The sequence below is a fragment of the Crassostrea angulata genome, chromosome 5 (genome assembly GCF_025612915.1).
Source record: "Crassostrea angulata isolate pt1a10 chromosome 5, ASM2561291v2, whole genome shotgun sequence".
In the NCBI taxonomy this organism is placed as follows: Eukaryota; Metazoa; Mollusca; class Bivalvia; order Ostreida; family Ostreidae; genus Magallana; species Magallana angulata.
In genome coordinates this window covers 45,367,164-45,381,736 of record NC_069115.1, presented here as the reverse complement: position 1 = coordinate 45,381,736, position 14,573 = coordinate 45,367,164, and the positions used below count along the sequence as shown (strand labels likewise).

Here is a 14,573-nt window from a genome sequence, read left to right as displayed (position 1 = left end):
AGGTCTTATTGGTCACCTGAGCACAACATTAATTGTGTCAAAATTGACACAGTTGACCTTAAATCTAAAGTTAGTATACTATGACGTATAGACCACAAAAAGACGCTTTGAGTAAGGAAAATGGTTAAAGAGTCGTTCATATTTTAATGGAATTGTGCCTGACACAGGAAGTAGTGGTGAGTGGAGCACGTGACCGGGTGTACTCCTTTAGTTATGGCGGAGAAGGTGAGGCAGTATCTGCCGAGGACTTGAGTAGAAGAGTGGGCTACCTCAGTACCAGCCTGGTTCCACGTGTAACTTCCATCGTGGTTTGCGTCTCTAGCTCCAATATATACATAACTGGAACGACCTAAGTAAGTAAATAATTAGTTGGCAAGATGAAACAAACTGCCCTTTTTCAGTAAGCATAAAGAGAGAGGTTACATCACGGTTAGAGTAACCAAATATAAATTAAAATATTGTACTTAAATTAAAAAAAAGCTAACATATTATTATTGCAAACTTATTATGCCTACTGTAGCTAAGTAACAGAATAAAAAAACCCCACACTTGACAGAAAACAAAAGCAAAACGTCACAATTAAATACAATCGTCAAGCATGTACTACTTTGATGTTCGATCGTTTGTATGTCTTTTTTTAAATTTGCATTTTATTCCTAGCACGTATTAAGACACATATGGTTTTAATTGAAAACATCGTTCTAACACATGTCACTTTTCAAAAGTTCTCACCACGTAACTGTGACTGAATGAAATAGGAGATCGCAGACGCGTCTCTGTTGGAGAAATTCTCAATCAAGATAGAGCAGTGGTTTTGACAATAAGCCTGAAAAGAAAATCAAGAGTCAACTACAAACCGGAAAATATTTTTACTCATCCTTGCGTGATTCCGCTGTTTCATTAACATTCTTGAACATTAGTTTCAATGTAGTCAATAAGATTCATAGTTTTGGGAACAATTGTCCCATAAAAAAATCTGTAACCAAATATACATGTCTTAATTCTTTTTAGTTATTTGTGTGTTTTGTTCGTTTCGGACAACAATATGCAAGAAAACCGTAGCTCGACAAACACTTTAATATCCAAAAATAGATATAGATTTTATGAATTAAAAGTGTAAAATGGTGAAAAGGAAATCCATTAACAATATTTGCAAGTAAATTAAATACAAACGACTTGATTTGTATAACGAGATAATAAATGCAGACACAGACATTATTTAGAAAAAATATTCTCATCTAGTCAGAATGAAGAAACTGAACCATCAACTTGGATACCCCCCCCCCCCCCCCCCCGCTAAAAAAGAAAAAAAAAGAAAACAAAGCAAGGGAGAATTAGCTCCAATTGACAATGTATTAAGGATGGAGAACACTGCAATGACATGGCAAACAGAAAGAAGGAGAAAAGAGGTCTACCAAAAACATAGAAAAGTAGTAGCGAACAAGGGCGGTCACAACTCGGGTAGTATAGCTGGCAGAAAGTAAGAGGCGGGTGGAGGCAGTGTATTAAGGCTAATGTGCCAGCCGACACGAAGAAGATAGGTGAAATAAGGTGACATGTTTTCAAGACCAGCCAGCCCATTTTTACCTGCGCCTGTGAGTATGTGTACTGCACCATACCAACCATCATGCATTTACCGTCTATCACATGGAATCCCGAGGGACAATGGTGGTTAGCAGCTGTATATTTGCATCCAGCTGTTCAAAAACATTTAAAAGATAAACTGGAATTTATATAAAAATCATTTGGAAAATTGAATTAAAACAAATTTGAAATCTTCTTTTCATTTCTTCTACTAATAATACAAAATAAAACAGTATTCTATCAAATAAAGAAAAACTACGTCTCAATTCTCATTCTCATTGCACGCACATCTTAATATCTAACACAAACACAAAATCTTGCAGCCGATAAAAGGAAACGAAAGTAGAAGTTAATATTGTATCGTTATGTTAATTTCCGCCAAGAACCACTTTTGATTACCCCCAGTAGGTGGCGCCACTGTAGTGAACCCGGTCCCCGTCCCATGGGTCAGGGCCACGTGATTGCAGAGATCTCCTGTACAACAGTCACCATCTACAGATAGTTCCACGGGGTCATTCCTCTTACCAAACACGTTACCTGCCTGAGTGTTAAACTGCTTGCACACCTAAACCAAGGAAATAAGTCTTTCGATTAAGATACGTATCAATTCTGCATGATGTTCGTAAATTACTTAAAACATCGGAATAACTTGTTAGACATTATATAACATGTATATGTTAAAGTTCTTCTGGATTGTTATTGGGGTTATATTATGTAACATATACTTGCGCTGTCAAGCATGCATCCCAGTTTGTATCCTTGTTCACCGCTGAAACTGAGTGTCTTCAAGACGTAGCATTTCTATCACAAACAGCGAGAAAGAACTAGATACGACATATGTATATAAATTTAAAACGAAAATGGTTATTTCAGCTGAAGGTTCAATGTTTAGGAATATTCAGCATGTTATATTTCAAGTATACAAGGAGTGAACTATCTAAGTTTTTAGAACTTGGGTCCGATCCTTTTTTGGCATTAAATAGTCAATAAAATATATTTAACTCAACTAATGCAGTTTATGAAATAAATAAAGGGATATACAAGAAATTAAGAAAAAAACTTAATATTTATGCTCTGTCCACGTTGCAATATGGCAATATGGTCTTCACGAAAGAAAAACATTTGAAATTCAAATTACCAAAGTTCTTGAACAAAAATATCGCCGATTGAATGTTTGCCCTCAAATATTAATAAATTGGTCTGAAACCAATATCGGTGTTGTAACATTCAAGAATTCAATCCCAATACGGGGGAGGATTTGCAAAGTTACTGTTGTATAAGTTTTTTTGGTGTCGACTATCGTTATTTTCATTTTAGAAACTTCAAAGGAACAAACTAAACATCAATTTAGGGCAATCCTGATAAACTTCCAAGAGCTCAAAACGAACGAGGCATGTAACAAACAAAAAAAAGATTTCTTTAACCTTTAGAAAAAAACGGAGAAGTAACGTTGGAAATCCCCGCGCACCTTAGCCAATGACTAAAATTGTCAATGTCTAACTTGTGGAGACAAAGATACACACAGAGTTCCATATTTACCTCTCCTGGTTCACAGACGGCGTGGTTAGTGCAGTTTGCAGGACTTGACACATGATCACAGGAGTAACATTCAGCTAGACATAACAGAAAGGTCCTCATCAGAACCTGTTCCGGCTTAAACAACACCATCAACAATCCAACAACTTTTGTTTCAATCAATGTATTAGAACTCACCGCATTTGCCGCATGTTCTTGGACAGGCTTTTACAATACAATCATCATTACACATGTCTCTACGAATGGTGGCAAGTAGCTGACAGGAAGCCTGGTCAACATCGTCACAGATTGATGACGTCATTGCTAGTTGTAACAAAAAACGAATAGATACACCATTGAATAGTGGGGGAAAAGGTAAAATATCTGTTATCAAAACCTTAAAGGAAGTTTCTAAAACAAGGTCCGAAGAATATGTGAACAAGTTTTCCCAAATCTACTATAAAATAGTTTTGTAGATGAAATTTGTTTCCAATCAGACCAAAACTTTTGGTAGAGCTAATATTTGGATTTTAAATTTTAATGTAAGTAGAGTAAATGTATCGCAACTGGTTCCAGCGTTATGAATTAGCACCCTAATTCAAATGTTCTGTTAAAGATGCTTACGTGCAGATGATGTCATCACAGTCGTCATCATTGGCGGAGGTGTCTTTGTATCTGTCATCATCATCGGTGGTGTTGACGTCATTGGGAGAAACACAGGAGTTGTCGTTCGTGGTCTCATTGTAGTCATACCGGGATTTACCTGCCTCTTTCTGAATGGACGGTTGTTGTTACAAAGATCGTTTTGACAACATTCGCCGTTAAGGTTCGACCTTTTCCCAATTACTGTCGGAGCGCCGCCAGGGGTTCCAAATAGACGGGTACAAACCTATACAATGGAAACAGTAAACTGTATTCGAATTTTGTTATCGCTACAAATACACATTCTTTGCACAATATAGTACAAGAATATGGTTGTAATTAACCATATATGATGATGACAAAGTAGATACTGAGATGCTTCTTACATTTCATTCGAAATGTATGGGTATTTAATCCAGTAGGGTTCTACAATCGTTCAATATACTCTTAAGTACACGAGTACTCCATTAACTCTGGCGCCTGAATTCTTAAGGCAATATGAAATAAAATTTAATTTTCTCTATGGAAATAAAGTGTGATTTATACCTCTATGACCTAAATATGTTACGGTTATTAATGCAAATTATTAATTAAAATATATTACATCTTGAGTGGCGCATCCCTGCCGATAAGTGATCGAGAAATCGGATCCCAGACTTTCTGTCACAATGCAGGACTAAAACAAGAGAAAAAGAAGGAAAATAGTCAAAGGAAAATCTAATACTAGTACTCAGGAAAGTATAGACCCAACTTTTAAAGATAACATAAACATCTAAGGTATTCATTATCTCATTATCTCTTGCCACATGTATACCAACGCCTATCTATGAATGAAAAATGGAGCATTGATTGTATCAATGCCAACTGTGACGCGAATGTTTGGTGGGAATGGATCTAATGATCTCCCAAAATTTGTGTGGTTTTTTATGACAAAAGTTTGTAACTCGCTGTTAAATAACCTGCCATAAAATTTTAATTTAGTAACAACATTTAACAAAATTTAACTTTACTGCTAATGCAATATTTTATTTGCTGCTGTTCAAAATCTTATCGAGTGATTTTACTCAAAACAGCGTAGTTATGATAACAAATAGATGACATTGCTTGGTGTTAACCTCTATTTAAACTGAATTCAAAAAAGATAGATCATACACAACCGTCCAAATTAAACGTTAATGGAGCATTACAACTAGACATTTTAAAATTTTTGTTTCAATTAAGTGTCGAAATTGCGTCACATGCGTTTTTAGAGTTCATGAGCGTGACTATTCTAGAAAGCTAGTTTGCTAATGATTGGTCTGTACAATCAATTTCAACCGTTTAACATTTAATTCACTGATCATAATTGTCATCTTGGTATGGTAAAACTCACCTGCATTTTGTTAGATTAATTGCCAACCTCTAAATCGTTATGCTTTTTATTGCTTTGAGGTAGAATTATAAAATAAAATGTATGTTTCTTGATTTTAGATATCTAAATCATAATTTGTTGGAATATTACATTATACTTGAAGGCTTGCTTACGTAATTCCTGTCCGGACAGATCTGTGTGATGTTGCAGAGAGAGGGCGAGGAAAGGCCGTCACAGTTGTAGCACTTGTAAGCTTAAGGATACAAATTATACAAAATAACAGAGGAGATTGTCTTGAGAGTTCGTCTCTACATTAGATTTTCACTTCTGGTGTAAACAAATGCACTTAAACAGATGCATGATCTATGTGTACAAGGTATGACACACGTAGAGAGAGAGAGAGAGAGAGAGAGAGAGAGAGAGAGAGAGGGGGGGGGGGCTTACGACAAGTGTTGCACATTCTTGGACACAATTTCGAAAGACATGGATCTGAGCAGACGTTGGTCTTGGAGGCGAACCCCTGACACACCTGGCTATCTACGTCATCACACGCCTGAGAGGCTACTCCAGCTATCAGACACGACGTTAGTCCAACTGGAGACCGTAATTTAAAGGAAACAAAAACCCAAACAGTTTTACAATATTGTAAAGGTATTCAAGATATAAAGATGTTTTTGATAACAATTATTCATTTAACAGACAGAACATTTTACAGGTATTTTGCATTTCGTTTATCTGTTATGTAAATGTACAGACACAATGTACGTAAACTATTCTTACATATCCAATATATCGTCTTCCCTGCCATGTCAGTGAATGTGAAAGAATGGCTTATCTATCTGGGAACGACTTTCGGATAATACCAGACACGATCGTCCCGTAGTCTCGCAATGGTATACTGAGTATGTACATGTATGTACTGAATTATGTCCGAATGTCTTCGATGATAATAATACTATCAAATACTGAATCGTTGTTAAGCATCGTTGCAACATTAACACTAAGAAGATGGGCGAAGAAGATGGTTGGGTAAAAACTCATAAAAGAAAATATACACTGTAAGAAATTGAAAAGTAAGTATAAGGCATGTAGCAACGCGAGGGGGTAGGGCACGATTTTTTTTTTTAGCAAATTACATAATACTAGCATATAAAAAATTGTCCTTCCACTTTTCTGTAACTCTAAGAAAATGTATTGAAATTATACATCAAAAAGCGTGATATAAATTACTGTAATAAAGTTTTCAACAGTAAATAACTACCCCTCCCCCCCCACCACCAAATATCAATTTTGATTTTTAAATTATTTTTGTTTGCACTTGAAGATTTTTTTGGGGTATGGATGTCCCCTTTAATTTCGATGCAATTCTCCGTGCCTAAAAATACTTTTAAAAAATGGACATTTTCATCAGATTTACGTTGTCAACTTTGTATATTTTGCAAAATATCCTTTTATTAGCATTTTATTAAAAAAACATAACATAAAACTTTGAAAATAAGCCGAGCCTTTTTTTGAGTTTTGGTAAAAAATTGGGGGCCTTTTTTCAAAACCTTTTAATTTTCAATTCACGGCTTATTATCCAAACAAAATACCGGAAACGACGAGAGCAAAACCACGGCTTAATATGAAACCAATAAATCGTAATCGATAGATTGTGAACTACTTGTTTGTTCTATAATATCCAGCTAAACATCTGTAAGAGTTAAATGAAAATGTTTGTGTCTTTAATTCTGCTTGTCTATCTTTAAAACAGTGAGCTTTTAGTAATGGCGACTACTAGACCTACTCCTAATTAAAAATGTAGTAATTTTATCTTAAATCTAATCATAAATGTCATGGAATTTTGAAAATAAAATAATTAAAATAATACTGTGTTCAATATCTTGCATGTAAAAATACACTACATGTTTCTTTCCTAAATAGCACTGTCATGACTGGCATATATTTGCTATTTTTTGCTCTATTTTCGAGTAATTTTTAGTGCAAAAAATAGGTGGTTTATTTTGAAAAACGGCTTATTATCAAATCCTGCTAATTTTCAGTTTCTTAAGTAATATGCATATCAATGTCTTCAAATAATGTCACATTTTAGAAACTCAAAGCCGAATATTTCATGCTTTTAATTGTTTGATATTAAAGAATAAAAAAAATGTAAAATGTAATTAAACCGATGCTTGACGCAATGATTACTTTACATTAATATTTTTTGTCGTAGCAAAACATTCCACCAAACGTTTCAGGAAAATAAACAAGAGGCCCACCGGTCTTTGCGGTCACTGGAATACTATAGCCCTTGAATATACCTTTCATGTTGTTCTATGTTTGCATTTTGAGCTTCATTTTGGAGTCTATCAACCCAAATGTCGATTCATAAAAAGTGGGAAGGAGAGCGGACAATAGCAAGATGAATATCCGAGTTACTAAAGTAACTTTAAAAAAAATACATGTTCACTATATGTTCACATACCACCCCTGAATTTTTTTTAAATAATAAACAGCCTGAATTCGTGTCCCATGGGAAGTGAATTTCATAATGTAATAAGAATCATTTTATATGGACATATATTGGCCCCGCCCTAAGATTTGAACCCCATACACAGGGGCCATGAATTTCACAATCTTGGTAGAAGAGTTCATGGACACCATAACCATCCATTTAGTTTTTTTTATATATGTGTGAGAGTAGAGAAGAACTTCCAAGATTTTTTTTCTTCAAATTTTGGCCCCCTCCATGAGGCCCCTGGATTGGTTAAGTATATCTTTCCTCTTAACCTAGAGTTGCTCTTAACCGAAGAAAAAATGGGCGTTACAGTTTTTAAAAAGAATATAAAAATATTTTTTTTTTAGAGACGACAGACGATGAACGACGCACGTCGCACCACGACACACGAATAATAACGGCAAACGTACGCGTGACTAAGGTGACCTAAAAAGTCAGCGGATCAGAAACGCTTTGCTAGCGCAGATGAAATGTCGGTGGTTTCGCTTAAAATTTTACTTGGGCTCAATCACAATCAAAATTTCGCGTTGTTAAAAAAATTAGACTGTCTCTTTTCTAAAATCCTGCAGTTTTAATAAATTGAAATGTATTTAACAATGAAATCAATAGTCATTGCGTCATCTTATTCGCCCTTCGTCTCCTTGTGACCTTTGACCTTATTATGCACCCTTCGTCTTGTCAGCATGTTTAATCCTAATAATGTTTACCAACATCGTCGGAATCGATGACTGTCAACCAATGCTCAAGAGACGTCGATTGGACAATACTCTTGTTGACATAATCTACTGACCAATTGACCTTTTGAACTGGACATGCTATAACAACGGTCAGCCTGTATACAAGGATTGACGACATCATCTACCCACCTATAATACCTACAATCTAAGTAGATTGCACACTTCCTAAAGGGAACATAATCATTGATAAAGAAAACGGGGCATTACATCTCCGATGTTGCAACAAACAACACCGTTTCAATTTCTGAGGAGAATTTAAAAATGTTTCAGTCTTAACAATTTTTACCAGATCACGCAAATATTCAGACATTTTGCTCTATTCCTTTGAATCTGAAAGAAAATTTTAATGCTGTAATATTTAAAATGATGGGGTCAAAGAAAATTTAATTAAAACCAATTAACAAAGTTGTTTACAAATCATTTATTAGACATAATAACACATTATTTAGAGTACACAATGTACAACTGCAGGGTTTATTACTAGAGTGTAAGAAACAAAAGTTACTCAATCTTCTGTGACAGAAATCTTAATGGACAAAGATCAAATAAACACCATTCAAATGTTCAACAAATGTGGTACCTTCAGTTTATCTGCTTTGAGAAAAGAAAATGTATGATTTATATTTCTATTCAGGGGCGTAGCTAAGGCTTCCTTATTGTGGAAGCAAACTAAGGCAGGGGATTTGGGGGCCGCCTTGAGCCCCCCCCCCCCCCCAATGGGTACGGAGCGAAGCCATGGTTGGGGCCCAGAACGCCCGGAAGATGGCGAGTTTTTGGCATTTCAAACACTTAATTTGGAGTATCTAGAAAAAGAAGTTTCATCAAAATAACCCCAATTTTTAATGTGTAAAATGCTTACTTCATCATCATAATATTAACAATAAAGAAAAAAAAGTAGTGCCTTATTTATAATGTAATTAATTTAATCAATTTATTCGATATCTAAAAAGTCTTGTGCTTTCTCTCCTAATGGTCTATAACATTTTTGTCTACATAAATACTCATATATTTAAACTTTAAGATTCCGTTATTTCGATCTCGATAATCTATTCATAATCATTGTCACGATCACTGAGGCTATAGAATTGCATGCAAATAATATAAGAATATAACAGAAGAGCAATTTCTTTTTTATTTATTGAAAAAGAAAGGCAAGTCGTCTGCGCTATTTCTCAGCAAATTCTGAGATAACAGCGGCTTAGTTTAATTTTTATTCCTAAAAGAAAGTTTTCATTAATCAGCATTATTTAAATTTTATTTTTATTCTTTTAATTTATTTCTTTTTTCTTTTCTGAAAATGATATGGAAGCACTTGCGTACTTGCGTACGCCTAGCTACGCGCCTGCTATTCTTATTAAAATGATTGAAATTAACTCATAACTTAATATAAACATGATAAAGGAGTGCTAAAAAAGATTTTTACAGATATTTATCAACATTAAAATGTTTTGATTTCTTTGACAAATACCAAACAAGGTTTCTCTGATTGTATTCTTATAATGTACACAGTTTGTTTAGACATTAAATGTATAAACATTTAATTCATTGACAATACAATCACTACACTAAAACAGTTTGTTATTATGATGTATAAACATGATAAACAAAACAATGATATTGTTGACATGAACTAAATGGATGTTTATTTTTATATGCATGACTCTATTATATAATATAATTGTTTATCTTTATGCTAATACATGTTTTATATATACAGACAGTCAGTTTGTCAACATGTAATACATATAAACAATGTTACACTGCTGTGTAATGTTCTAGACATACTGTATTTTCTTCACTTTACCTCTGTCAGTCACAAAGAGGTTGTCTCTGGTGTCCACACATAAACCGTATGGATCCTGTAAATGACAGTTGTCAATGTAGCGGCGGAACTGTCCGTCCTGATCCAGGATGTGGATACGGTGGTTGTTAAAGTCTGCTGTCAGGATCCGACCCTGGCTGTCTGTTGTGATGCTGTATGGACGAAATGATCCCTTGGTAGTAGAGGGAGGACCAGTGTAGGTAAACCGGAGTTTCCCGGCCTGATTGACCACCACTACTGCACGGGCGTCATGGTCTGACACACAGATATCTAGGTTCCTGTTCTCACTGATGTATTTACTGTATCCACCAGATGAATAGAGAGGTTGTCCTTTGTCGTCGTACTGAATACTTTGTTTCTCTGTGGAGCCAGAGTAACACACAACTTTTGTTTGTTTATAATCATCACTGTACATGACAACCAGGAGGTCACCAGAGGAGGTACTACAGACACGGCGAGGTTTCCACCCCCGTGGTCTGATCACTGTCTTTATCTTTTTATTCTTCACTATGTTCACAGTTCTATCATTGTTATCAGTATAAACTAGATCCCCACTCCTTGTCACTGCTATGTCCCCTGGATTGTTCCCTGACTTGGTTTTGACTGACTTCACTAGTTCCCCACGGAGGTTGTACAGTCTCATGATGTTGTCATTACAACCACACGTCCACATCTCCTCATCACTCAGACAGGACACACTGTCTAATCCTCCACACTCTGTGTCTATCTGTGTCATGATCCGTGGTACATCAATGAGCGGTCTGTCCGGGGGAGAGGACTCAGCACCGGGAGATTCCATGGTGTAGCCATGTTCTTCTGTTTTGATAGATGACGCTGACAGAGAACCAAACTGTTGATAAAGCTGTTCTTTGTTGATCTTCTGAGGGGTAAAACTTGGTAAGGACACTGTGAGTTTAGGAGGCAATCTTCTGAATTCATCATTCCTGGATTTGTAGGCAGAGACACGGCTGACATCATTGGAGTCCAGTAACATCCTCAGTTCAGTAATGGTCTGTATGATTTCAGAAATGGTGTGTTTAATTTCATCTTCCTGTTTGTCTAAGACAGCCAGGTGTTTGGTGTCCGTTTCCTCCATGTTAGATTTCATGTTTCTGATAATGGTGTTTATTTCTCTGTGCAAGTCTTCTCTATGTTTGTCGATTTCTGTTGTTAATTTCTGAGAGTTTTCATTCAGAGCAGATTTTTGGACTTGGTTAATGGATGCAATCTCTTTGTATTTGGGATAAATGGATTTCTCTAGTTCTTGTAAATCTTTCTGAATTATTTCTTTCTTGCTGTCAATGTTTTTAGATATTTCAATAAATTTATGGCCACTGTGTTCTTCAGAGGAAAGACATGTTGTACAAATAGGAATGTCACATTGTTTACAATAAAGTACACTTATGTTTGTGGAGTGTTTTGGACGTTTAGGAGTAGATCTTCTCTTTTCAAATGGCAGCACTTTGTGTTCTTTGGATAGATCAGAGAGATGTTCCCCCACACAGGCTTTACACAGATGTATGTGACAAATGTCACAGTACATAGGGGGGCCTTGGGTCTCACAGAGACGACACCGTAACACATCCTGGGCCCAGCGCTTGTCCATGGTCAGATACTTTTACTCATGTTCTGAAAAAATAAAAAGACTTTTTTAGTTTTTTGTCCATTTGACTATTTCTTATAAAACTGGTATTTTTTAAAGAAATATATTATTCTTGTTGCAAACAGGACACTTTAGAGCTGAAATGACAGGGAGACATTTAAATTCTTTAAAAACAAAAATTTCTCATAGATGTAACTTGTTTAAAGAATGTGACTGACTATTTGAGACATTATATCCCAAACAGGCTATGGTGACCAATTTGGGTGATTGGTCCAACCTGTTAAACCAGGTCCGCAGGACATGTAGGACAATATCATTTAATATACAAATGTCGGCAAGCACTGCTAGCTTTAACTCCAAACACACGGAGTAGTACCTAAATGGCTGCTATTGGTAAAAATAATGCAGTTATTGTCTCTATTCGAAAATTATACGGCTACTAGCTGAAAAAAAATGGCCAATATAGTAAGTACTTTTCTTCGCACATTGAACGAAATGCCCTTATATTGAAATATTTTAGCTTAGTATAGTAGTTGACAACCTTTACGGAACAAAACACAAATTTAAATATCAGTCTATTTTTCTATAAAATAAAGAATTTCCATTAAACTAAGCGATTAAATGTCATCGATTTGGACACTTGTCCAAGCAAACTAGTCTATTGAACTTGATTGCACCATATTTAAAGATAACTCTAAGAAATTGAAGCCACAGATTACTTGATATTAGTACTCTATACAGTTTGCTGTTCAGAATTTCCCATTTTAATCATTTATTAAAGAACTGTAAAGATTTTACTTCAAAGAACTTATGTTACGGCTACTATTAGACAACAGCACCGGTTTCTATTGGAAATATAAAGCTCTTAACTTTAATGAAGTTACTTCCCTGTTATGCATAGAATTAAACAATTATGTTCAGTGTTTCTATATTCTGTTGAATATATGATCAATAGATTTATATACTATTAAAACTTACATGAACCATGCCAATTGTAAGTATACATTTACTGTCATTGTCAATATTTTCATCCTTTAGTAAATTTTAATTTTTATGAAAATAAAATAGTTTGGAAAGAAGTAGCTTTATTAAATTTGATAGGTTCATTCGGTGTAACGGATTTCATATATATATATATATATATATATATATATATATATATATATATATATATATATATATATATATATATATATATATATATATATATATTATTTTGTTGTCGGGACAAGATTTTAATTTTTTTACATCAAAAGCTATTTAAGTTCGAATAAAATAAAAAAAATAGTATTTTTGATGTGTTCTTTAGTTACCATGGTAACACTATTAAACTATTTCAATAATTTTAAATTCACAATATTTTTTATGCTAATCTTTAATCGTTTGCTTCTGTTACAATGCCAACCGGTCCCCATAACAACCGTTTAAAGTGGTCTTGCATCTCAATTCACCAAAGGGTATCAAAATACAAAATAAGAAGAAAATCGATGACTATGCCTGGCCAACAAATTTTAATATTTACAGTGAATGGGTCTTTAAAACATGAAGAATCAAGCGAAATTTTAAGACAAGTGAAAAGTTGTCAATGTGAAAGCAAACTGGGTTTTCATTTATGTGAACTGTATCCATAATCCATGTCAACCCGTATCAAGTGAAATGGAGTACCCTATATGCAATATTTTGCCAAAAAAATGACTAAGTTCAAAAGCTGGGTTTTTTCCCCAAAAAATTATCGGAAATCAAAATCCTAGCAATATGCACACATCTAATATGAGTACAATTGATCTGCAAAAGAACAACTTCTTATCTTGAGAACTGTAGGGGAAGTTATCCGTACAATGAGGGTACCCTTTATGCAAAAAAGCACCATCATATAATAAAACACCATTTTCACATAAAAAAGCACCTTCACATAAAAAAGCACCATCTTCATATAATAAAGCTCCACCTTCATATAATAAAGCACCATCTTCATATAAAAAAGCACCACCTTCATATAATAAAGCACCATCTTCATATAAAAAAGCACCATCTTCATATAATAAAGCACCATCTTCATATAATAAAGCACCATCTTCACATCAGTTAAATAACCACAGCATAATATAATAAAGCACCATCTTCACATGAAATAGGCACATAAGGCAGCTATGGCGTTCCATAGACATTCTCTCAAAACTAACGTTATTCATAAACTGGTACAGTTTAGGCAAATAATTTCGCAGACTCTGTTATAGCATTAGATTACAATAAATCTTCAACAATCAGTAATAACATTGATACGTTTAACAATCTACGCACCTCACAAAGGCCTACAACTCAAAATGACGACAATGTCCTAATCTCAGCGAGATTCGTCGAGACTGAAAAATTTTTGACGGACGTCTCTTCCGAAGAGACGTCCGTCAAAAAAATTTCAGTCTCGACGAATCTCGCTGAGATTAATGAATTTATTGCTGAAATAATGATTATTTCAAAGTAAATTTATCACTGTTTAAAATGAATGATGGATTCAAGAAGTACTGCAAAAAGTGAAGAAATAAGAGGGGTTAAAATAGGGGGTGGGTGTCAATTTTGGGACTTGGATTTATTTGCTGCGGATCGCTGTAAGTTGTAAACAAGCTCAATTTTGACCTATAAACACCATGGGACCCTATGTATTTCTATTGATTTTGTGTTAGTGCTTGGAATGAACTTTCAAATGTGACCAAGGATATGTCACGACCTGTAAGTATAATAGCAAACTAGCCAGGTGGGTTTAGGATAACATTGAGCCCTATGGGAAATGAATTGGTACTCTTTTCCCTATAGGGACCCGA

At 34.8% G+C, this 14,573-nt stretch overlaps 2 protein-coding genes across 2 annotated transcripts; both read right to left on the bottom strand.

Annotated features, from left to right (window-relative positions):
* Positions 1-129: 129 nt before the first annotated feature.
* On the bottom strand, positions 130-6,019 carry LOC128183904 (uncharacterized). Its single transcript, XM_052853124.1, has 12 exons — positions 5,873-6,019; positions 5,537-5,686; positions 5,266-5,345; positions 4,346-4,417; positions 3,724-3,988; positions 3,298-3,423; positions 3,124-3,197; positions 2,314-2,385; positions 1,984-2,149; positions 1,588-1,697; positions 733-826; positions 130-349 (listed from the first exon to the last, which is right to left on the bottom strand). Exons 1-12 carry the CDS (start codon positions 5,898-5,900, stop codon positions 144-146), a joined length of 1,443 nt encoding a protein of 480 aa, XP_052709084.1. The 5' UTR covers positions 5,901-6,019; the 3' UTR covers positions 130-143.
* A 2,783-nt stretch (positions 6,020-8,802) lies between these two features.
* LOC128183902 (tripartite motif-containing protein 2-like) lies at positions 8,803-14,093 on the bottom strand. The gene is made up of 2 exons (XM_052853121.1): positions 14,056-14,093; positions 8,803-11,780 (listed from the first exon to the last, which is right to left on the bottom strand). Exon 2 carries the CDS (start codon positions 11,755-11,757, stop codon positions 10,105-10,107), a length of 1,653 nt encoding a protein of 550 aa, XP_052709081.1. The 5' UTR covers positions 11,758-11,780; positions 14,056-14,093; the 3' UTR covers positions 8,803-10,104.
* Positions 14,094-14,573: the final 480 nt, after the last annotated feature.

Bases quoted from the DNA above. Each gene is read 5' to 3' on its own strand.
- LOC128183904 (XM_052853124.1), bottom strand. From the start codon at position 5,900: ATGGCAGGGAAGACGATATATTGGATAT. The intron at 3,424-3,723 runs GTAAGCATCTTT...TGTTACAACTAG, and splicing joins TGTGATGACATCATCTGCAC to CAATGACGTCATCAATCTGT. The intron at 3,198-3,297 runs GTGAGTTCTAAT...TGTTATGTCTAG, and splicing joins AAGAACATGCGGCAAATGCG to CTGAATGTTACTCCTGTGAT.
- LOC128183902 (XM_052853121.1), bottom strand. From the start codon at position 11,757: ATGGACAAGCGCTGGGCCCAGGATGTGTTACGGTGTCGTCTCTGTGAG.